This window comes from Pogona vitticeps, chromosome 1 (assembly GCF_051106095.1).
Source record: "Pogona vitticeps strain Pit_001003342236 chromosome 1, PviZW2.1, whole genome shotgun sequence".
Lineage (NCBI taxonomy): Eukaryota > Metazoa > Chordata > Lepidosauria > Squamata > Agamidae > Pogona > Pogona vitticeps.
Genome location: NC_135783.1, coordinates 184,332,241 through 184,357,747, shown reverse-complemented (window position 1 = coordinate 184,357,747; position 25,507 = coordinate 184,332,241). Strand labels below are relative to the sequence as shown.

General features: G+C 40.5%; 1 protein-coding gene across 6 annotated transcripts in view; it reads left to right on the top strand.

Annotated features, from left to right (window-relative positions):
* The window catches only part of SPATS2L (spermatogenesis associated serine rich 2 like), an 83,533-nt gene extending 58,994 nt beyond the window's left edge, over positions 1-24,539 (top strand). For all 6 annotated transcript variants that reach the window (XM_078379944.1, XM_020795298.3, XM_072979069.2 and 3 more), the window contains 7 exons: positions 924-1,124; positions 2,195-2,330; positions 14,186-14,244; positions 14,956-15,065; positions 17,150-17,252; positions 20,234-20,460; positions 23,011-24,539. In XM_078379944.1, the coding sequence (XP_078236070.1) occupies positions 924-1,124; positions 2,195-2,330; positions 14,186-14,244; positions 14,956-15,065; positions 17,150-17,252; positions 20,234-20,460; positions 23,011-23,409 (1,235 nt within the window). In that variant the 3' untranslated portion in view covers positions 23,410-24,539. The remainder of the gene's footprint in view (positions 1-923; positions 1,125-2,194; positions 2,331-14,185; positions 14,245-14,955; positions 15,066-17,149; positions 17,253-20,233; positions 20,461-23,010) is intronic.
* Positions 24,540-25,507: the final 968 nt, after the last annotated feature.

Below are 25,507 nucleotides of genomic sequence, written 5' to 3'. Positions count from 1 at the left end.
TCTGACAGTCTGAAGACTAAAACAGTGAGAAAATGTGTCAGTAAGAAAAGATATTGCAGATGTGGAGTGGAATAAAAGAACGGATGGAAGAGCAGAACTGTAAAACACTAAGCTCAAAAACAAAATATCTAAAAGTAAACAAGCAGTCTCCCTCACATGGAGAGGGTTTACTTCCTCTAAGGGCAGGGTTCAGAGTAGAAGGGATGGTTCAGAGGCAACTGCGCTAGTGTTTTTGCTGGACTGCTTTTCACTTCCTGGTTCCCTTTCAGAAGTCAAATGGTCTTACTTATGTACTTTTGTGGGAGATGCTGTCATCCAGAAGAATCACAGTCATGCAAGTGTTCATCTGCCTTCCTCCTTTTCCCCCCTTACTCTCTCACACAAGCCAATTTATCCCAATTGGATTTAGGTATTTGTTTTTGTTTGTTGTGAAAAAGTATGTTTAGCATGTTTGATTATCATGTTTCACTTGCTCTTTGATCCTATGACATTAATCCACGTCCACATATGAATTATGTGATCCCAAATGAATTTCATGGATGCCTCAAAACTGAGATACTGTATATTTCTCCCATTATATACACGGAATGGTTTGGCAACCAATGGCAAAGCTATGTATTCTGTATGAAGGGCGTCTTCCTTGCACATTGTGTAGACAAGGGGTATCATTGGCATTAGTGCTAGATTATGAAGAAGATTATGGACCAGCTCTAAACATCTGTCATCTTTTATTCTGTCATCTTGAGATGCCCCTAAGAATTACTGAAAGTGCTTATTTCCCGAATGAAGCATGTTTAATCCTGTTCCTTTTTTATTTTGAGGAAAATCCTTTAAATATAATTTCTTGAAGTAAAAACAAGGAGTGGGTATTCCCATCTTATAATTAGATTCCTTTTTTCTTTTTTTTCTTTTTTTGCCTCCAGAAAATAAAGCAGAACAGAAAAAAGGACCCATGGGTGCAGAACGAAAATATGTAAATAGCACGGAGCTGCCTGATGTTTTTCAATCCTCCCCACAATCCCAGTTTACCGTTAGTAAATTAAAGTCCAAAACACCCACTGCCAAGTCAGCTCTTCATGTATCCCACCTTGAGATAAAACCAGAGGAGTCAATCAAGAGAAGAGGTAAAATAGACTTGTTTCTTTGTTTGATGCAATCCAATATATAGACACTTACTATCTTCCAAAGATTTTATTTCCATAATTGCTATATAGTCATCCCAATCCAGTAACTTTTAAATTTTTAATTTTTAAAAAAGTGCACCACGTCTAAATGACTTCTCTCCTTTTTTTAACTGTATAGCAGTACCTACTGTGAAGGCAGTCTACCTCATGCCTTCTAGAGTACTGAGAACAACTGGTGCTCTCAGTCACAAGAGGCTGGACTTGATGGTCCATAGGATCCCTTCCAGCTCTGCAGTTCTATGATGATGATGAAAGTTTATTAGGTTCACAATTTATTCGTAAATACTAAAAATTTGGCAGTGCCCAGTAGTGCATTTGCAGAACTGTCTCTGATGAAGTAACTAACCTTTTATTAGGTGCAGAAAGGCTCTTGACAGAATTGAATGGATATTTTTATGGAAAACATTGGAAGCATTTAAAATAAGAAGTTGTTGGGACAGATTAAGAATATCTGCTGGATAAAGATAATTACAATTGATTAAATATTGCTGTCCCTTAAACAGGATACAAGACAAAGCTGTTCCTTGTTGCTTTGCAATAAAATATCTTGCTATTTTAATCAGAACAAAATACTGTAGAAAAGTAATTGCCTTACATGATAAATCTTCTGACTCCATATTAGTGTTATAGTTGAATGAGTGTTTCTGAGTAAGTGAGCTTTAACAGTAAACATATATACTATTAGAGAAGTAAAGAAAGATACATCATCCTATAAATCACTGGAATATGAATTATCTAATGCACATCTTTGTGCATTCTTGTCAATTACAATAATTCTCTATGTTGCTTTGATGTTTAACTTTTCTGAAATTATCTTACTGTGAAAATTTGTATTAATTATTCAGTTATTATTATTGAATAATAATTATTATTTTTGAAATACATTTCCCCCCATTCACAGGCTGCTTCCCATCTTATTTGTGTTCTCTGGTGCTGACTGCATCCTCTTTTCATTGCTTTCTGCTAAATTTGATGTCCAGAGTATGCCTGATGCCTGTATATTCTTTCAGGTCCCAATATTGAAAAATCCATTAAAGATCTTCAGCGTTGCACTGCTTCACTGACTAGATACCGCATGATGATTAAAGAGGAGGTAGATAATTCCGTGAAAAAAATCAAAGCTGCATTTGCTGAATTGCAAAGCTGGTGAGTAGAAGAATTACAAGGAGAACTAGAGAAGATATTTTAGAAGGAAAGGGACACTACTCCACTCTCACTTATCTCATCTGTAGAAAAGATAGCATGTGAAGTTTGAGTACACTTTATGCTGTTATTGGTTATTGGATTCAGAGGTCACAATGGTAAGCACTTGTAACCAGGCAATCAATACAACACAGTTATTTCTCAGGTTGGTTTTTGTGTTTTTTTCGGGCTCTTTGGCCGTGTTCTGAAGGTTGTTCTTCCCAACGTTTTGCCAGTCTCCGTGGCCGGCATCTTCAGAGGACAGCACTCTGTGCTGCACATTAGGAAGAACAACCTTCAGAACACGGCCAAAGAGTCTGAAAAACCCACAACAACCATTAGATCCCGCCCATGAAAGCCTTCACGGATATTTCTCAAGTTGTTTAGGTAAATGACAGCCATCATGAGACAGTTATTGTTTTAAAAACACTTTCCTACTGCATAGTACCCAACACATTGGGTAACAGTTGTAAAACAATAGTTGTAAAAAAAGAGAGGCAACATTACATAATATTATATATTATGAACACAAATGATGAAGAATACGCATAATAGAAAACAGTAACCACCACCACCCTCAGTCTTGAATCAGTTTCTGACTCCAGCAAAGAGTGACAAAAGGCCAAAATAGATTTGGTAGCATCAGCTCTGTGTAAAGGTGTCTGTCGATCTGTGTGTGTCTGTGTCTGTGTCTGTGTCTGTGTTTCCACTCTTTATTGCTCCAGTGATGGGGAAAAAAAGGAATGTTGAGTGTGATTTTAATAGAGTGGGTGAGGAGGGGTGCTCCACATATTTAGCAGCTTTCCCTCCTCTTAGCCTTTTTTCTTCTTCTCTAACAACTTTTCCCCTCTCTCTTTGGTGTATTTTTGTGTCAGAGCTTAACTGATGGGAAAAGTCCTTGCAGAGGTAAGCCATTAGTGAGGGGAGGGCAGAGTATTTTGCACTCCTCACCCATTTACAGAGTTAGGCTAAGTCATTCTTGGACTACAACACCCAGGAGCTCCCCACTTAGCATGGCCAATATCCAAGAGGATCATTTCTACACTTTGCCAAGATTGATTGTGAAAAATCGGACTCCTGTTACCTCTTTCTTAGACTGTAGCATTGCTGTGTTAGAAACTGTTTTCAGTTTCCCGGTGCGTTGGGCTGTAACTCGCCTCATCCCTAGTCAGGATGGCTGCTAAAATGGCAATTTTAAATTTGTGTGTTCATTTTATTTCTGCAGCATTGTGTATATTTCTTTTCATTTAAAAATCTATTATTAAATGGATTGCTATTACTATTAAAAATTTATTATGATTTATAATAAAGTGAAAGCTAGTGCTGAAAATAAGAATAATAAACACGCAATAAAACCCATTGAAAACAATATGTTAAAACCTAGGGATAACCGATAATTTTAAAAATAATATTACTACCATTGCCTTTTAACTGACCCTCAAATAATCTTTCGGTGAAATGGTTTTATCTTGTCCACATTTACTAATTGCAACAAGGATTAATGCAGAAGCTGCCAAGCAGGGCTGTTAGATGTCCTTATTTTGCCATTAAGTAGTGATCAGTTTCATCACTACAAAGGAGGTATCCTGTGTTTCACAAGTTTTTTGTTTGTTTGTTTTTTTGAGGCTGAAACTACATGTATACCTTGGCTTGCTTGCTTTTATTTTATTTTTTAAGGCAAGGATCTGCAATGGGAGACTGCTATTTTGAGCAAAAGACTGAGGACAAGGAGTAGGGATTCTATACCCCTTTATTCTTCAGACAGATTTGCAAGACTGCCATGTTTTGCAGCAGCTTTCGATTTTTGAAATGTGCTGGGGAAAGCATTGCACACAACTGACTGTCCCAATTGTTTTCATCTGGAGAACTGGGGCTCTTTGGCAGCCAAGGGCACAGAGCCAGTGATGTTGTCTGGAAACTGATATCCACCACTGTTTATTATTATTATTATTATTCACACCCTCTTTCTGACATGAAAAGAATTCTTCTGAATGGGTTTCCCATCACATTCCTTAGTGCCATTCCCGCCCTCCCCACTCCAGTAGTCACCTACTCAACAAATGGGGCTTGTTCCTTCCTGTGGCGTAAATGTGTGTGCCGCAGGAAGATATGTAGGAACTGTTTCCCAATATGGTGACAAAGGACTCAAAGCTCCAGACAAAAACAGAAACAGAGAAAAAAATGTTCAAATATAAAAATGTGGCAGAATGGAGTACATGTACACAATTTTTTCATGTATCAGAGGATTACTGTAGACATGCTAAAAGAATCTCATCAACATTCATGGAATTTCTGGCGGTGTGATGCACACATCTGTAGTCGGTTGGGTGAGCAGAGCCTCTTGGAATCCAGAGGGCTTGTCCAGATGGAGAATTGTTTTGGTCAAAGTGCCAAAACTCAGCTGTCATCCTTTTGAGTTTTTTTTCCCATTGACCAGACAACATAAGGCTCAATCCATGTCTTTTCCCTGCCTTCCCATGCTTTCTTGGTTTTGCTGAGACGGTGGTTTGTTTTGTTCCAGGACTTGTTGCAGTGAGCAGAATTCAGTGCTAAATCCATTGCACAAGCAGACTTCCACTCTTATAACTTAAGACTGAACCAATGTTTTTTTTCCTTAGAGAGGAGGGGGAATAAAAACCTACTGAACAAAGAGTAAACATGGACAGGACGGTATTTTAATACTATGACTGAATTTCTGTTACACAGCTCTGTGTGTACAATGGTGACATTGTCAGCAGTAGCAAATTGTACTGATTAAAGATTTCCTTGGGCAATTTTAGGGTGCACACAACTTTGTCACATTGTGTATCAGCTGCACACACCCTGAAATGGCCTTTCATCTGCGGTGATTTTCAGCGATGATGACATAATCGCTGTTGTGCATGCAGAGACACGCAACAGGATTGTGTGACTCTGCATGCACAATTCTCTCTACAGTTGCGTTGACCTAGAACTCATTTCCAAGCTTAAAAGGCTGGTGGAAGAGCCTGAGCCAAAAATAAATTGTAACACAGAATGGGCAACTTTGATCCCCACAGCTCCCACTGCTGAATCTCCTGACCGGAGCTGATAGCAGTTGCAGTATGAAATATCTGAAAAGTACTAGGTTGCCTCTCTGTGCTGTACAGAAGATGCTAAAATACAATCCTTATTTTGTGATCTCAGACCCATTAAAATACATACATGTAATATTTAAAATAAGTAGAAGCAATTAAAAACATTTCAAGACAGTTAAAACAGTATAAAGTGATAAGATAGATAGTTTCCAATTGTAGATAATTTTCTTAGGTTGGGCAGCCATTCATATATACATGAGCCGCAAAGCTCATTGTTACTAAATATTTGACTGTGCACCTTTGAGAGTGTGAACGCTATGATTTTTGCTAAATAGATGTTTCTTGATTTCCTCCCCCCTCCCTTTTCTATGCAAATAATTTTATAGGCAAATGGCAACTTATATTCTACCACATTATTTTAGATGAAGGTCTCAACTTGGCACTGCACAGTGATATTTTGCACACATTTTAGAGGCAACATTACTCTTGTTAGCTGAGTTGTGCAGTGCTCTGCTTGCATTAAGGTTGGCCAAGTTAGAAACGCCCCATGCTTTTCACAGCAAATAACAGATCCAGTAGAGAGCTGACTTTCATAATGTTTAAAAACATAATACAAATTACGAACAGAAAAGGAAAGAATGAGCAATATAACACCTACACTTTGAAATAACTTTTGTTGTTGCTCTTGATAGTAATGAACCATATATAATAGAGCAACACAGAGGAGATTTTTTTCCTTGGGTTCACTTGTTACAGCACCCTGGCAGATTAGTTTTTTTGTTTTGTTTTTTTTTTTTTTTCAGAAACTGACGGCTCCCTACCTCTCTTTTTCCTAATAAAAAATCAGTTTCTCAACCAGCTGCATGTTCAAAGATAACTTTCATAATATGAAATTTGAGAATTAAAAAAAGTCTAAGCTAATTTTTCTAATAAGAATAGGAACAACCTCATCTCCTTTCCCTTGCTCTCAAATGTCCTCATGTTATCTTAGGGCAGTGGTTCCCAACCTTGGGCCCCTAGATGTTATAGGACTGCAACTCCCAGAAGCCTTCACCACTAGCTATGCTGGTCAGGATTTCTGGGAGTTGCAGTCCAAGAACATCTGGCTTACTGAAGGCGGGGAACCATTTCCTTAGGGAGATGCACTTCCCATTCTGGGAACCAGTGGCCTAAGATGAACACAGTCAGCCAACCTTCTATTTCCTCTAAGGCTTAATTCTAAAAAGTTAAATGTAGAAATGATAAACTTGTGTCTATAGTCTGAATGTGAGGGAAGTATGGGATTCATTGCTCAGAGGAGAAAATAACATGTATGGAAGGCTAGGAAACAGGCAAAAAATTAGGTCAGCATGTGTGCAGATTTTTATAAACAAAATCCAGGTACAGTTGTCTTATACTGAGAAACTTTAGTGATGAAAAACCTGTTAATAACAGCTATTACTATTAATGGAACCTCAGACCTGATCATTAGAATGATCAAGTCGAAGGTTCCTATTAATAGGTATTCAGGAATGTGAACAAAAGACAGTTTTCTCACATTTTTTGTGTCTGCTAAAGGCAAAAAAATCTTCCTTCATATTTATTCTTCCCAACCTATGTTTACCTAGAAATAACGATTGGTAAATTGTGCTTACTTTTTTCTTTTAGCTGAAGGTGTTACTCTTGAAGCATGAGAGACAACTAATGGTTTTTTAAAAGTAAAATTTATTAATTTTAAATTAAATTACTGTATATTTAAACTGTGTTTATGTTAAGCACCTTCTCCGTCTTTAACAAATTAGTGCACATTTTGCAACAGGGGGTGGGCAATACATGGCCCATCTGTGGCCCTCATCGGTTGGCTTTGTGCCCCTGTGCAGGTGCTCCATCAGTTAGCTCCCTTCCATGGAGGCTGGGTCTGCCTCCGTGGCTATTACACTGACCAGGGGTAGGAAGAGTGATCCCTGCACATTCCCCTTCCCTACAGAAGCAGGCTGGTAGGGACCTGAATCTGTAGGGAAACGGGTTGGGTAAAACCAACCACTTGCTTCCCTCACAGGGTCCCAGTTGTGCAAGAAGATGGGGTGTTTAAGGATGAGTGTCCCTGTGCACTCTAGAGAGCACTGGCGGTGGCAGCGGCATCTAGTGGTTGCTGCAATGGGCCGAGGCTTCAGACGGACTTCCATGATAGTGACCATAATGTAACATTACTAGAGGGGGAGGGGGGCATTTAAAGCTTTGGCTCTGGGAATTTGAAGAAAGCTCTCTGAGATTTTCAGGAGTCTTTAACCTCCACCCCACCTCCAGATTCCCGCTCCTGTTGATCCAGATTGCTGGAATGGGAAGAGGTGAAAGCCCCCTTTGCTCTCCTAGTCATCCTGGTGAAGGCGAGTGAGGCAGCGAGAAGCATTCATCTTCACACCCTGAACACAGTTTTGGTGGTTAAGAAGAGGGAAAGGAATTGGAGGGTAGCCTAAACTATGCTTGCGTATATGCACACATGCAGTTATTGGCACCGACAGCTCATGTGCCCTTTGGATGTAAAACCCCTCCACCAGTTTTATGATAAAAGGTTTTCTCAGCATCACACCCAATGATTGAAGCCCACATAGACAATATTGCAGTAGGAAGTATAAAGTGTAGCTGACAAGTGTGTGATTTTACCTGATGGGATACATCTTTTAGATCAGTGGTCCCCAACCTTGGGCCTCCAGATGTTCTTGGACTACAACTGCCAGAAGCTTTCACCACCACTTCTGCTGGCCAGGATTTCTGGGAGTTGAGTTCCAAGAACATCTGGAGGTTGGGGACCACTGTTTTAGATTACTGATCCGACACTGTGAATTAAGTGCTTGTTACTCTGATGCAAAACATGTTGTGGTTAGTTGGAGTATCTGGCTGTGAATCCAGGGCTAGGATGGTTGTTGTGGGTTTTTCGGGCTCTTTGGCCATGTTCTGAAGGTTGTTCTTCCTAATGATTCACCAGTCTCTGTGGCCGGCATCTTCAGATGACAGGGCTAGGAGTTTGACTTCCCACTGTGCCACCTAGAAGAAGAGGCAGTCTGTGTAGCCTTGGGCAAGCTGCGCAGCCCTAGAGGGCCACTAGGAGCAGGAACTGGTAAACCACTCTGATATCCTCTACCTGGCAAACCCTGGAAGGGCTGCAATAAGTCTGAATCAACAGAATGGCACATTTATTATTATTATTATTATTATTATTATTATTATTATTATTATTATTATTATTATTATTATTATTATTATTATTATTATTATTATTATTATTATTATTATTATTAGATTAAAGTTGACCTTTTCAACACTTTAACAGACAAATTTAATACCTGTAATGGATGCTTCCAGAATGTGATGCTGATAAAGTTACTTTGTAAAATGTTTTGACTAGAATGTAGAACATTTTCTTAGGGTGTCTTCTTGTATAATCTTGTAAAAAAAGAAAGAAAAAAACTTGTGTTTACCTATCATAACTCTTTCCTGGATAGTTTATTTGGGGATTTCAGTTTAGTTGATTTTCCTTATGCTTGAAACGTCTATCAAGCTTCATTTCTGCAGCCAGAATAAGAATGATGTATAATCTGGCTTGGTATGCAAATCCTGGCTTTTGTGCAAATAGGATACAGCTTGGTTAATAATGGAACAATATTGCATTCTGAAGCATTGCAAAAATATGTAATTTAATGGCCATCCTCTTGGGATCATAGCTGAATTGAGAGCCTGTCTATATTTTTTCCCTAGCCAGGCAGTGTTTCTGTTCATCAGTTGATTGACAAAGCTTCTAATCACGTTTCTAGATCTTTAATTATGCCTATATTTGCATTAAACACACAAGTAATTCTTTGTCCCTTACTTTGCATGCTTTATTAAAGAAATGAAAAGTGTGTGCCTTTTTTTTCACCTTCTATTGTAACATGTTGTTTTGGGCTTTTCTATTGGGCTTTTAATTGGAATTTCCGTGTGGTTTTCTGATGCGGTATATAATCACTAGTTTGGAATGCTATTGGTTCTGAATAGAGATGGGCACAAGCAAGTTCATCCCAGTTCGTCCCAGTCCATAAAGGTAGCAACACAGCATCCTCAGCAGATCTAACCACTCACTAGACACAGTTTGCATGGTTTTCCCCCACCTCCTTGGCTAATCTTCCAGTCATGACTAAGAGCCCAGACTTCTCTGCCCTGCCCTTTTGCCTGATCATCCAAGAGGGCAGGGCAGAGAAGCCTGAGCTGTTGACAGGACTGGAAGATCAGTTGAAGAGGAGCCAGAAGCTAGCATGCTGGCCCTGGTGAATGGTTCTTTGAGCCAGAGGAAGCAGGGGAGAGGGGAGCAGCAGCAGCTGTGTTGCCACTTTTACAAAAAAGGACGAACTGGGACAAACCAATTCATGCCCATCTCTAGTTCCAAAACCATCTGGAAGCAAATGTAGCAACTGTCTGCTCAGAGTCATCCAGCAAGCTTATTGGCTTAGTGGAGACTCGAATTCTGTCTTGTATACTACACTAGCTGTCCTGCAAGGAAGTAGACGTTTTCTAGCAGAAGTGGATAATGTAGGTGTAGGCAGTGGGATCTGGTAGTTTAAAGATTAGGACTGGAAGATTTCTCACACGTACACACACATACAAAGAGTTACTAAGAATAGACTAAAATGTGACATTAGCTTACCTCTGCGAAGGTCCATTCTGCTCTGCAAAGAAGGAGACATCCAGGAATGGTTAAACCGGGGGTGTCCAACCTTTCACCTTCCCTGGGCCACATTAGAAGATGAAAATTTGGTTGGGGCCGCACATAAATTTGGTTTGGGCCGCATGGGGGGGGCAGCCCTAGCTGTCCTCTGCAGCCTGCTCCAAGTGTGCTTACCGGCAGCTGCGATCTCAGACAGCAGAGGCTTCCAGCTTCGACTCTGGTGGCTTTATGGGGCCGGGAGGGGGTCCACCTATTGACAGGGATGGCGCAATGCAGTCACGCAGCCCCCTCTCCCCTCCCCTCCCACTCCTTCCTTCCTTCCCTCTCTCCCCCTCTACTGTTGTGACGTGCCCCGGCCGCAAGCGCCGGCAGTGTAACTTGAAACTTTGGAATTTCTTTTAAAATAAAAAATTGCACTGGGCCGCATTGCGAGGCGACCTGGGCCGCAGGTTGGACAAGCCTGGGTTAAACCTTTCCTTAGCCCAGTCCAGGCAGGAGAAGTGAATGAGATGAATGCAGGCAATACCAACACCAAGCATCAGTTTGAAATGTGTTCTATAATTGGAATAAAGGTTTCAGAATAAGGGTGCCTGGCTCTAAAAATGTGTAGCCTGCATAATTAAATTGTAAAGCGCCCAGAGAGTGCTTGAAGCGCTATGGGGCGGTATATAAGCAGCACGCTTTGCTTTGCTTTGCTTTAAAGAGAAGGAATGTTACAAACATGGATGCTTTGTATTACAAGCCATCATTGCTAGACGTCCTCAGCATTACCCATTAATGAAATATGAGGTTTTCCCCTGTATTTCGTTTGATAAGACCTGCTTGATCTGAAGAGGTCCACCGGGTTACTCTATCTCTTATCTGGTCTCTGTGAAGAACTGCCTCTTTTTCTAGTAACTCCATCTGTGTGTGTGGCAAAAATGAAGAGGATAGTTCTGTTTTTCTAGATAAAACCAGCCTCCCTTTTAGAGTGTATATAAATCAGCTATGGCATCTCCCTCACCACATTTAGTTTGCTTTCATTTCTGAGAATGCAGAATCAAGCAGAACCCTGGTTTAGAACATGGGGTTCTTATTAAACAAAGTTTATAACCAGTGACAAGTCTGATGTGGTTAAGGAAGCCATTTGTGTTGCTTTCTGTGAAAATCCTTCAAAGCAGCCTGTTGGTTTGGATTTTCTGTGTGGGGAGGCAGAAAGCTCCGAGGCTTTCCAAAACAACATGAAGTCAGCCCAATTCAGCCATCCCCATACAACATCTGGATCTTGCCCTGGTCATCTTGGTGAAAATTGTTGGTCTCATTCCACAGCTTTCTCATTCCAGCTTGCTGACTTCCTGTAACACAATAATTGCTTGTATCTGTCTGGACGATTACATCGATTATGCCAGCAGAAATGTGTTGGAACTTGATTTTAAAAATTTTGAATCAAACGGACTTTTCATTGTTGTGTACTTGCATCCTTACTATCCTAAGCAACAGGATTTCAGCCATGGTATTATTCATAACAGGAGTGCTGTTGATAAGTGATACATCAAGTATTTATCCTGTTCAAGATGGAATTATACTTGTCCTTAAAGATCAGGTTTGGAGTTTGAGAGTGCTTAGAAGTCCAAATTTGGCATAAGAGATCGAGGTCGCCTCAATACCTTGGAATACTGTAAACCAGCTTATATCTGTGAGGATTCTCAGTCATCCAGGTGACGTTATCTGGAAGTTGAGTCAAGGCAACTGGACTTCTTTCTTGTTAGGCTGAAGCATTTCGCTACTCATCCAGGCAGCTTCTTCAGTCTGAGGAGAGTTGGTAGGAGATCCCTGATATGTCCTCCATGTTGGCTTAGACCAGGGGGAAGTGAAACCAACATGGAGGACATATCAGGGATCTCCTGCCAACTCTCCTCAGACTGAAGAAGCTACTTGGATGAGTAGCGAAATGTTTCAACGTAACGAGAAAGAAGTCCAGTTGCCATGACTCAACTTCCATTTAAGCCAGCTTGTTCTTTACTCTTGATGCTAAAAACAACAACAAAAGCACAGTCTTCTTCACGCAGACCCCAGTCTTTGATCTGAAGTACCAGAACTGGACAAGGAGAAATCTGAAGACCAGTGAGCTCCAACTTGCAAAAAATATTCTTTAACCATCTCAGAAAGTATGGAGGCGACAATTGCACAGCCACAGTCACACTAATTTGATGACAATAAGCCTATGCCATGCACACCAATAGTGAAGGGGATCAGAACCAAAGATGTTTCTGGCCACTAGAATCAATCACTAGAAAATCACGTTGTGGTGGGTGCAGAGGACGCAAAACGTTCCTGCCTTTCACAACACTGATGGTTCTGATTCGAGTTATCCTTTTGCTGAACAACATAAGATACATGCAGAGAGCGCCATCTCCTGGGGAATGCATTGGAGCTCTGTAAATTTCTTCTGAAGTGTTGCTAAATCAAACGCTTTCAGTATGTATACAAACATATAGTGGTCCAATAGATGCAAGCAACAGTTAATTAAACACAAAAAAGGAGTCCCAGCATGTGAAACTGGGGTAAGAACCAGAGTAGCATCACTGTCTTCTTTGGGAGGAATCATGTGAGGGATTTCAAGGTAGTGCCCCTTAGGAACATACTGTGCTGTTAGGGACCTGAACAGTGTTTAGTTAAATTATCACAGGAAGATCTAGCTGGATAGCTTGGTGAGTTACGTATCTGACTGAAGAGCCAGGGGTGGGATTTTTATTCCCCCACTGTGCAACTCAGAAGAGCCAGCCTGTGTGGCGTTGGGCAACCTATGTGGTCCCAGAAGTGGCCCCAGAAGAATCCTCCACTTCTGAGTACTCTGTAGCTAGAAGACCCTGGAAAGGGTCACCGTAAGTTGAAATCTTATTTGATGGCATGCTGGCCTTATTAGGAAGAGAGGAAGTTGCCTTATACTGGTTGAGCCCATGTGGCTGATTTTGACTGGTTACAGGCAAGCTTTTTTCCCCTAGTTTTACCTGAGGCTTGAATCTGAACCTTCTCCAGATATAGCACCTGCTCTTTGACTAAGCTTCTGCCTAGCTCTCAGAAAGTCAAAAAAGTGGAAAAAAAAAAAGAAATAGTGGGTTGGGGCAGGAGCAGAGAGCACTGCTGTGCTGGACCTAATCCTTACGCCTAGGGAAAACAGGATCGAAATGGTAGCAATTGTAAGCAAAATGAGAATGTCATCTTGTAATTCAAGACTGAAACATTTGTGAAAAGTAGGCTTACTCAGATGAGGGTCTTGGGACTTCAGGAAACTGAATTTCAAGGGGGGGGGGAATTAAAAAAAAGTTGGATTACAACCCATGGGTAAAAATCCTAAAGGAAGGAGGGGAGAGTTCAGTAGAGATGGGAGATCCAGAAAACTGAAATACCTGAAAGTACAGCCATGAGCTATTCCCCAGGGCATTTTCCCCAGGGATTTGTCTGATCAGTCGAAAGTTATGATCAGGTTATGCACATGAGATGTAAGATTGCTTCCAACTCTGAATCTGTCGCCTCCCCTTATTATGTTCTTATGATCCTATAGGCACAGGAATGAATATTACGTGATTCAACCATTACAGAAACTTTGATGCACTGGAATTAGTTCTGAATTTCATAGTGCTAAAAAAAGATTTAAGTTACTTGTAAGGAAGGGTTAAGTGCATTTGCCTGAATCTGAAACTGGTAAGTTGGGTCAGGGGAAGATTAAAGAAGCTAACAAAAGACAGGAAGAACCAAATGTGCTGGCCAAAGAGCAGGACTACCTAGTTAGTGTTTGGCACGATTATTGTATTCTGTTGATTAATGCAAAATCAGTTTGCTAATACTTAACAGTGCACCAGAATAGGATACTGATGAGGTGTGATTTTATTGAACTAATGATGCATCTGATGAGCTCTAATCAGTGAAAGCCACACTGATTTCTTAAATTTGTCTGCATCTAGACAAATGCTTTCTAGAATATTTTTATATTATATAACAAAAATGACGACATTGTTGTTTGTAAGTCCTTCCAAAGGATATAGTTGCATAAAATGTTATATTTCTGCTGTGATGAACTAAATCACTTTGTTTTTAACTTGCAGCATAATAGACAAAGAAGTGGCTTTAATGGCAGAGATTGACAAAGTTAAAGAAGAAGCCAGTAAGTAAATCTTCCTTTAGTAAGTTTGTCTAGCTATTTCAACAAATAAACAAGGAATGAGCAGGCAAGGTAACAGAAAATTAAAATAAAAAAATTAAGCCAATCAAATGGCAATCCCTAAGTATTCAGAAATTTAGAAAAAGTAAACATACAGCGTCTGCCAGATTACACACTGAAAATTGGTTTCCATTTTAAGCATAATTCAATCACACAATGCTCAAATAAACTTGGCAAGTGGTGGGCAATTTTACCTCCACTTGTGCCAAAAAGCACTGAGAATAAGAACTGGAAATGACTGGCACCCTAATGAATCTCTTGATTCTGGGCCCACCAAGCTGCTATAGTAAGACACGTGACAGCCAACAAAAGCAGGAGCTTTATGTCTGGATTTCCTCCTCCTGCTCTTTGACATCTAGTACAATGTATTCACATCTTGATATCATGCAAGTCTGCGTTTGCCCTCTTCTTTCCCCAGCCATGCACATGCATGATAGAGAGTGAGGGCAAAGAAATGTAAAACACTGGGATTTGTAGTAAATTGTACTGGACATTGTAAGCAGTGAAGAAACGATTTGCATGAAAACTGCTTTCATTCACTGGTGGGCGCATTGTTAATTCATCATTGTGAGTGTGTCTTCTACTTGTTACTGTGAAGTACTCATGTTGTTGCCCTATGGACAGTTGCTTGAATTATCCTTTCTTGTTCTGCAGTGGAAATCCTAACTGCTCGTCAGAAGAAAGCGGAAGAATTGAAGAGGCTAACAGATTTGGCCAGTCAGATGGCGGAGACGCAACTGGCAGAACTGCGGGCTGAAATTAAGGTTTTTCAATCCATTTCTATCTGAATTAGAGATTGTGCCTTCCTAGAGGAATATACAGGGCAGACACCTGAGATTTCAGTACAAACATGGCCTTAACTGTATGATTTCATGCAGTGAAAAATGGAAGTACGGATCATTCATATACAGTAAATTATACACGAAGATGGGCCCAATTCACGTGTTATAGGGCTAAAGGAAGGAGGGCTGTAATTGTTGCAGGCCATAGGAGTATGCCCTCTGCTAAATCCCAGAAGTCACTAGTCATCTGCATATCCAGTAAAATGACCTGGAAAAGTACTTGTATGTATCCTTGGTTGAAGATGTTTACAGTGCTTCCATGTTCAAGAGCTCCCAGTCATGGAAGCACTGCAGGCATGGACAGTTCAGCACACCTGTGAATGCCTCGTCAGATCTTCCCATTGATCATGAAGCAGTGACTGACATCTGGGGAAGTTTGGGGGGGCAACAGTTATTGACTCTCCTGCTTTTAGGCTATAACACTTGAACATGCCTTTGGTTAAAAACAAGTTTCAGGCTCCAGATTTCTGTGATTTTTCTTTGCAGGTGTATTCTCTGAACTATACAGGACATGCACTACCTTACATTCATTGCAGTTCAGTGCCCCAGGGCTGCCATTCACACATTACCTGTATACAGAGAGGCATCGTCTTGCTCCAATCAGCAAGCCGCTCTTTAGCTGAGAACACAGTGTTTCATCTCTCACACACGTGTACACACTGTACAGAGAAGATAAATCAGGAGATGGAACTGTGACCAGAAACTTAATGGGAGGGGCTAAAATGTGTGTGGGATGTCATTTTTATAAAAACAGAAAGTAACCAGAAATTGAATAAAATTGGTATCAGGGAATGATGATATCTGTAGGTGTGTGGATTGATGGGAAGCTTGATATCTGCATAGCTGGTGGGAATGTGGTGGCGAGCAGCAGCATTGCGAAGTGTTTCTGCCAAATGACCATGAAGAAGCACTGCTATCACATCAGTGTCTACTTTGTTTCATATTGCAGAAGGTGAATGGGGTGTTCATCAAAATAAGGCATGTAGGGTGCGTATGCATGACAGCCACAGATGGCATTAGTGATGGCCAAGGTTGTCAACTTCTCCCCACATCTGTGAATCTTAAGGACATTCTTTGTGTTCTTCCTCCCTTGCTCTGGAACATACAACAGTGCAATGTTTTTTTTACCAGCTGCAAGTCCCGTCCCCATCCCACCTCCAAGAAAGTCCCATTATAAATGGAGTATATATATGGAGATATATATAATATATATATATATAATATATATATATATATATATATAATATATATATATATATATATATATATATATATATATATATATATAGTATATATATATATATAATCATATATATATATATAATAATATATATATATATATATATATATATATATATATATATATATATATATATGGAGATATATATATATATATATATATATATATGGAGAGATATATATATATATATGGAGATACTATATATATATATATATATATATATATATATATATATATATATATATATGGAGATATATATATGTATATAGTATATATGGAGATACTATAGTATATATTACTATATATATATATATATATATATATATATATATATATATAATATATAATATATATATATATATGGAGATATATATATATATATTATATATATACTATATATATATATATATATATACTATATATAAATATATATATACTATATATATATATATATATATACATATATACATGGATAAAGTACAGCCTTGTGAGGCCTTGTGTATGGGGTGTGGATACGGATACAGTACAGCTTTGTTAGGGTCACTGTAAGTTGGTTCCAACTTGATGGCAACTAACATGCACCCTGTGCTATGGGTTCTGACCAAACAGTTGTGAGAACATTTCATAAGTGATTTTTTAAATACTGTATCCAGAAACTGGTTCATGCCTCTTCTTAAACTGCATGTAAACTTTATAATGGCTTCTTTGTTTTCTGGCTGATCACATGGGGCAATGTATAACAAAGTAACTTTTCTCTTTTCTTTAGCATTTTGTAAGTGAACGTAAATATGACGAAGAACTGGGTCGATCTGCCCGCTTTTCCTGTGATATCGAACATCTGAAGAGTCAGATTTTACAGTGTGGAGAAAGTAAGTCATGGTGCTTCTAAGCAAGCCTTGTGACTTTGACACAGAGAAGGATGTGAGTCTTCCTGGCCCGAGCACAGTCTGTGCCTCTCTCCTCCCTGCCTTTCTCCTTGGGAAGCATGATGGGGAGCTTGAAACTGGGGTGTGCAAGTGGAGGAGAGATGCTTCTGTTATAGGTACCCTTCAGTCCTTTCCTGAGTAAATCTTCCCTCTTCTTGTACAGCACAGGTTTCTGGTGTCATTGACCCCGACATGCTCCATTCTGTAAAATCCCCTGATAAAACAGGGACTGATCACAGAAGTTAGAAATAGGTTGGATGGAGTTTTTCTTTTTCCTCTATTATTGTGGCTGTTTCAGAAGACAATAAATGCCAAGCATGAATCCCCCCAAAGAAATAACGATTAAGTAGCTGTACCTAACCGCGGTTTCCATCTAGAAATGGACTGAGAGAGCTGTGCCAAAACTTCACACCGCAAGTAGTGGTGTGGCTTTTTTTCTGAAACATTTCCAGGAATCTGAACTCTTAAGTGTACTGGGCTCTCATTAACTATTTTGATTAATATTTAGTAAATAAAACTAAGATAAGTGTGCCATGTTCATTTTATTTTCTGAATTAGTACTTCAGAAATTTCTTCTAGTAGTCCAAAGGAAATACAGTGGTGCCTCGCTAGATGATGATAATCCATTCCACTGAAATCGCTGTTTAGCGAAGTCATCGTCTAGCGAATAGCATTTCCCCATTTGAATGCATTGAAACCTGTTTAATGTGTTTCAATGGAGAAGAATCGCCATTGTCTAGCGAAGATCGACCATAGGAAAGCCGCTTTGCGAACCACCAATCAGCTGTTTAAATAGCTGTCTTGTGAAGCTTAGGTCCCAAAAACACCCGTTTTGCAAGTACGGAGGGAGCTGTCAAAATCGTTGTCTAGTGAAAATTGGTTTGCGAAGCAGGGACCAAACATTGTCCAGTGAAATTCCCCCATAGGAATTACTGTTTTGCGAATCGCGATAGCGATCGCAAAAAGTCAATGTCTAGCGAAAAAACTGCCATGTGAGGTAACCGTCCAGTGAGGCACCACTGTACACTAAAGTGCTCGAGGGGCGGGTGGAGGAAGATGACACTCAGAGTCCGCTCCTACCCTTGTCTGCTCAGTTCCATTAAATTCAGTGGGCTTTATTCAGATATCATGGTGTAACACTTGTAGGTTCATCATGAAGCTTCAGTGTGGTTTAAGGGTCATGCAAATCCAAAGTTTACCTGTAAATATTCTAAGACATGACAGTTCAATAACACGTGCTTAAGATTTTTTAAAATTTTTATTTTAAGAGGGGAAGAAAAAAGGCATTCATTTTTAAAACAAATTATATCCTACCTTCAAACATCAAATTAGTAAGAAGCCAGTAAAAAGGAATGATTAAAATAGGAAAAAAAACACTATCTTATCAGAACAGAAAGAGGGAAGGGAAGAAGAGGTGAGATCAGCTGAAACCACAACAAAACGAAAAGCCCTTCCTTACACTGAAGTATCTGTAAAAGGCGATGGAGGTCAAGTGTGGTGGCCCAACACATTTTGCTTCCTGAAGCCCAGTCAAAATGACCCTGCTTGACCACCTTGCCAGCTTCACAAGGGCCAGCACTTTCTTCTTGCTATATAAGTCAGATACAAATTCCTGGATTCTTTTGTTCCAGAAATAGAAAACAATTATCCTCCAGATGTTAATAAGCTACATGGCTGATTCCTGGCCATGGGGAGGGCAGGGGGCGGAAGAACTGAAGATCAGTATCTGGAGGGCCACAAGTGCCTCACCCTGATTAGCCTCTTCTCTACGATCAAACAGCCTAATTTGACTGATAATAGCTTTCTTTTCTTCTATCCTCTTCTTCATAATGAAGACAAGATAAAGAACTGTAGAGTGTCATTGCACTATGAATTTTAACTGCTACAATTCCAGGGCAGGATAACTCTGTGAGAGACCATAAGCTCTGCATACCAGTGGTCTCAAGTTCAGTCTCTGACCACCTGAAAAAAGCATCACAGGGCAGATGAGGGCACAGATCCCTACTCAAGATTTCGGAGGGCCACTGCTGATTAAAGTGTACTGGCGGTCCCCAGTGTTGTTGGACCTCAAACTCCCCATTGTTTCAGGCAGCACTGCCAAAGGTCAATGGTTCTGGGAGTTGCAATCCAGTCTCATTTGGGGATGAAGCACTGAGAGGTACTGGAGTAGACAAGAGCAGACTAGATGGAATAACAGAGTTGTGTATTTGTGTGTGTTGTTCTAGATCAGAGGTGGGCAATTAATTTCTATAGGGAGCCACATGAAAAATCTGAACTGTGCTAGGGAATTAACCATGTGAGTGTTGTAATTCATTCACCGCAAGGAGGGGGAGGAAAAAACCCCAACACTTGGCAAACTCACCTGTCCTCTGTTCCCCCGCGGCCTTCCTCTCCGACTGTCTTCTATCCCGCACTGGCAACGTGATGCGTCATCACGTCACCTGTGCAAGGATCGCTTCTGGCCTCTTGAGCAGCAAGCTCCGCAGCCTGCGGCTCAAGAGTAACAGTCAGAACTCGCACTTTGCCCAGGTCTGTTCTAGATGATAAGGAAGAAGAAAGAAAGAGGGACAGATCAACAGTAACTTGTTGTTTGTTGCAACGTGTAGTTTTTCCTTAAATGCACCAGAGTTTGTGGCATATAGTCATAGTTTTGTCCTCAGTTGCACCAGAGTATTTTCAGTTCCCTAGAACATCTTGTATCTGTATAGATGAATGGACAATAGCCCCAGCATAATTCCATTAAGAATTTCTCTGAGATAACATCATGAAAAGGAAAATGAGTTAAACGAGATATTTTCTATAAACATTTAATTTGACAACATAAAGAATGGTCTTCTGCTTGGGTTCAGCTGGCGCCATTCCAGAATCAACAATGATTTATTGTTCAATATAACATTACATGTTGGCATTCCTCTTCCTTGTAGTTTCGCATCCAAAGAACAATTATTCCTCAAGAACGCCATCCAGCACGCTGCTTCAGTCAGCCCGCTTGCACGTGGCAACTAATGTTCAAAACACACCCGGCCGGAAATCTTCTAGTCGGACTCGTGCCAAGACTCCTGATGACAAAGGGGCAACTGCTAAAGCTTCAAGCCAGGCTGCCTCCAGCACCACAGAATCTTCTCCTCAGATACCTTCAACAAATAAACAGGTGAGAGCCAAAGAACAGTGAGTGACTCATAGTTCCATCATTGAAGACAGGGAGACAAAATGTACAACTGCATGAGAACAGCAATTGGAAACAGGTATCTGGAGTTGACTTCCAGGAATCCTGAAAAATCAATCCTCCTACCAAATGCTGGAATCCTTCCCACCACAACCCTTACCAAAGAGGACTGCAGCTTTAAATGCTTTTGGATGTGGCAGCTGTCTTGGGTGTGACCTTGAAACTTTTGGTTTTTAGTCTCAAGAATGGAATTGAGCAAAACGACATTTCTTCAAAGTATATTCTTAAAGATCTCCAAGTATCAACATTCCTCTACAGCCCTAAAGCTGAGTAAAATACTCCACCACTCTTAAGCCTGGTATCCTGTTGGGCGCAAAGGCACCAGAGGAACAGTCTGTTCATCATGTGGTTTCTCTTTCCCTGCCAATTGTACAATGGAGAATCCAGCCTTCCCTTGTGCAATCAGAAGTCCCCACTGTTGCCAATGTAGCGCTCTCTGGCTTGTGTAGCCACAGGAGGCTTGCGGGAGCAAATGTTTATGCTCCTTGTTTCTAAAAGCATACTAGCCTTATATTTTACAACGTCCTTTTTTACATTTTAGCCTAGAACTTTCAAATCGACATTATCTGTTGCATACTGAGTTGCCTGACTCAACATACAACTGCTAACGTCTATGGTGGTTTCTCAATGGAATGCAATTTGCCAAAGTTACACTGTTTGTGTTATACCAGCATAACTAGGCAAGAGGATTTAGGCCCTATTAATGCTGCATTGAGTTGAGAAACTATCAAATCAGTCCTATAGGATTACATCGTCTAAAATAAAGTGTTTCAGCAGTTCACATGGGATTATTTTTTTTAAAAAAAAAGCCAATATTCTATTATTTCTTAAAATTGCCTATCTCACCTTTAAGAATATAAATCCCTTCAACAAAGGGTAGAAGTAGAATTCTAAAAGATAGTAAAAATCACAGCGGTCCAATACTTTAACTTGTTAGGATCTCAGGGGTGGGATGGGGAAACAACCCTTGAGGAGTGGGTGTTCAGAGTTATTTTCACACACCTTCTTTGCTGTTCCATTCTTTGCCCCAAGGCAGTGGGTGATAGATGGGCCAGTGAAGAGCAGAGGAAGCTCTGATGTAGCATTTGCTGCCTCTCTTGGTCTCTCACCAAGATTTATTGCATGGCCAATTGGGAAGATAAGGAAACGATGAAAGTAAAGCAAGTATCAAGCTTTTCTAGGTAACCACTAGTAGTCTCTTGCCATCTGGTGTGTCCTGGGTTGATCACCACCAGCCAGTCCCTACAGATACAAAGGCTCTGTGGTACCATAGGACTGCATCAGGTCACTGAAAGCTTGGGGTCCCTGGAAGATATTTCACTTCTCAGAATGCAGCTCTAGGACAATGGATCCAAAATTAGGGGCCCCAGATGTTCTTGGACGACAACGTCCAGAAGCCTTGTCTAGCATAATCAAAATTTAGAGCTTCATGCTGTTGTAAAACAAGAACATCTAGGGGCCCAAGTTTGGGAACCACTATTCTAAGACACACTGTTTCATAGTGAAGGCAGCCCTAATGGTCTGCACTGGCAATTTTGTCCCAGTATCAAAGGGATGCAGTCTTCCAGCAATTTAGGCTGATGAGCACCCTCTCCCATTTTGCTGCTCCTTCTACAGGTCCAGGCAGAGCCTGGAGTATTTCTCCTTTAAAAGTATTTTGTTCTTTGCAACTTTAGAAGTAAATTACTTGGCTACTAAGAAATAACATTACTTGTTACTCATTGCTAATTACTGATGGCATTCTTTATAGTTACTTTTTCATTACTGTTTGCAAAAATACACTTAAAAATAACTCTTCTATCCTAAATGCAATTGCAATTGCTAATAGAATACTGTAGTGCCACTGAATCAATTCCTCAATGGTAAATCAATACTTACGTGTAAATCAATGCTTACGTGTATCCCATTGATTTGCTGGCAGACTAGTTGGGACAAGCAGTTGGACTTAGGCCTTGGTCATCTATATATTTTACAGTTTTATACGTTTTTTTAAAAAAATGCTTTATTGCTGGTTCATATTCTATCATTTGTTGTTGATCTGTCATGAGCTTCCTTGGGTAAGCTGCCAAAAGGACAGATAAAATAATCTAAATAAATCTATGTAGTTAAACAAATAATTCAGTTTAGGAGTAAGTGTAGGTTACCACCGACAAAAGCAAGGAAAACATAGGGATTACTAGTTGTTGTCTTGCTTTTTTTAAAATTAGCCATGTGGGTTGTATCTTATAGGGGGGAAAAGTCATCTATTGCTGATGATGCATTTCTTTAATGTCTGGCGCTCTGGTTCCAAGGGGCAGGTTGTCTGTAGTAGATATGGCTTTAAGGCTGCCTTCAGGGTCCTGAACCTCACACATTTAATAGCTGCTGCTGACGTCAGAATAATTGCACTAGATTGTTACAAAAACAAAAACCCAACCCTACAGTTTGGTAGGCCAGACAAACTGACGATTCCGCTTCTTGCTCTCTCATTGACAGAATGGGCCTTCCAGCCAGAGACGAAGATTTCACACACAGTATCACAGCTTTCGAATCAACGGACCTCTTAAACCACCAAGTGCCAGCGTGGAATCAGACCAGAACGCCCCCAAGGGAAGCTCCCGGAATGAGTACAGAAGACAACACCATAACAGCTTCCGGCCAAAACACAAAGGCCCAATTAAAACCCAAGAACAGTCCGCCCCTGCTAAAAGCATGGAAAACTTCACACACTCAGAAAAGACACGGCGAAAGCATCTTGCGCCAGGCCCCACAGAGCCCAGACCTTTATGCAGCAATATGACAAGAGTTTCTCAATATAATTTATGCCCCCCAAGGATAGAGACTTCGGCGGACGCTCCTGTCCTCTCGGTCCCAGCTGTGACTTTGGTGGCATGAGGAGTGGGAAAGAAGGAAGAGTCACCGTGATGCATTCCTCCCCCCAATGTTTCTCACTTAAAGGTGCTTTCCCCTTCCCTCCCTCTCCCTAGCAAAAATAGTTTGTGAAACTTTTTTCAGTTGTGGTAAGTTACTGAATGTTTTCTTAATTGTAATAACCTACCATATCTTGTTTCTTACTTTAATAGCTTTGCACAGTATACCCAAATTTGTTTTTGTTTGTTTGTTCATAACAGTGCAGCTTTTAGCTAGCCAGTACTTAGTAGAACAATCAAATGGTATTATCAAATAAACTGCAGGACAATGTCAATATAGATTGTAAGTATTTGTTATTGTCCAGTTTGCTCTTGGTCAAACAACTTACGGGCCTGGGAAGTCCTGACGTTCCTGTGGCTGCTCTGCAGTCTAGATACTCTACGGCTCCTATAAAACTAGCCTTGGCCATCTCTAGATTATACGGATCCCCAATTGTCTGTACAGACATTTAGTTCTGCTTAACTTCATAGTTTGAGTAAACTTAAAAACCTTTGAGATCAGGCATAAATGCTAGCCAACAAACTATGCACCAGTATTTTTCTGTGTTGTAGCATTTATAAGTTATTGGGTAATGTGCTTCTTTCATCAATTTGAACTTTCTTCAAGTAACATTACCCAGTGTTCCAGCCTCTTGGATGTTTTTCGTGACTTTTAAATAATTCCTTGCACACTAAAAAGTGAAGGCAGTTTAGTCTCAGATTCATGTTTGTTGTTGGTTTTTATTTCCGCCATAGACATCCCTAATTTTCCTGGATAGAGAAATCTCATGAGGGAACCTGCCTTGTCTTAGATTCAACCAGCAATGCAGAAGGTGGAGGGGGGCTGTGGGTCCTCCCCCCCTTTTAGCCCTTCCCCTCCCCCAACTGTTCTTTCCTATTTCACTTAATGGGAAAGGCAGAAACGACACCACTGTGAATTGCTGGGCTTAAGAAGGCTGACCTTTGCCGTGCCAGGCATCCCCATTAAATGATAATTGAATGGCTCTGAACTTAAACTGGCAGGTTCCTCTCCAAGAGAAGACTGAAGATCAAATTAGAGGCTATGTTAAATGCTTATTTTTCTACTCTGGAATAAACATGCAGCCCTGATCCAAATAGTTTACACCACCTGTTTCTTCAAAATGTTGTGTGTCTAACTTCAGTTGCCTCCAGTGAAACTTTCTCTCTCTGTCTTTAAGTCCTGCACGTGTTTATCGCTTTCATGCCTTAGGATATTTTCCCTGAGCTGGGGTCAGCGCAACATGTAATTCTTCTAAAATAAGAGAGAGAGAGAGAGAGAGAGAAAGCTGCAAGTTTGTGCTTAACAGTCTGACTCTAAGACAATGTGACAGTGCTGAGGAAAGAGACATCCTATTAGAAAACATGTGCAACTTGTCAACTGCAGTACATAATCTTCAGGTGCCGTTTTCTATAGGCATGGTCATTACTGTCTGGACTTGCTCCTGTGGAAGGTGTTGTAGGGGGTCTGATTTTGAGGCCAAGACCCACTACACAGACCCTCTCAGTGATTTCACCAAGGCTGCCTTCCTTTTCTTCACAGGATGAGGAGAAATACACTAGTTACGAGTACGTGGAGGGTACAGAGTTGGATGGTCTGTTTTCTAGGAACCTTTTCTCCTTCCTCAGTGGTATTCTGATGTGATCTATTTCCCAGCAATCACACGACATAACGCAAATTGTGCTCGAGCCCAACCTGGACCTTTTTGGTCCAGCTGTAGGGCTACTACTTTTTCGCAAGGGTACAATCTGACATGTGCCTTCACTGCAGTCTGATTGCACCCTCAGTTACCCTTCATTTCTCTTCCTTAAGTGAGCTGATGAGGTAGAGTTGTCTCTGTGCTTCGTGAGGCAAAAAGAAGCGATCACTGCTACCGCTTAGGACAGCATGGAGACAGAGACGCCGTTTTGCACAATGTTACTGCATTTTGGTTACAAAGATGTCCTCAAGTGTGTTCCCACCAAAGGAGAAAATGCAGGTGCATATCTGAAGTGTGAGAACAACTGAATCCATAGTGTCTCATGACAGTTAGCTTTGATGCCCATTATGAAACACCAGCACATGG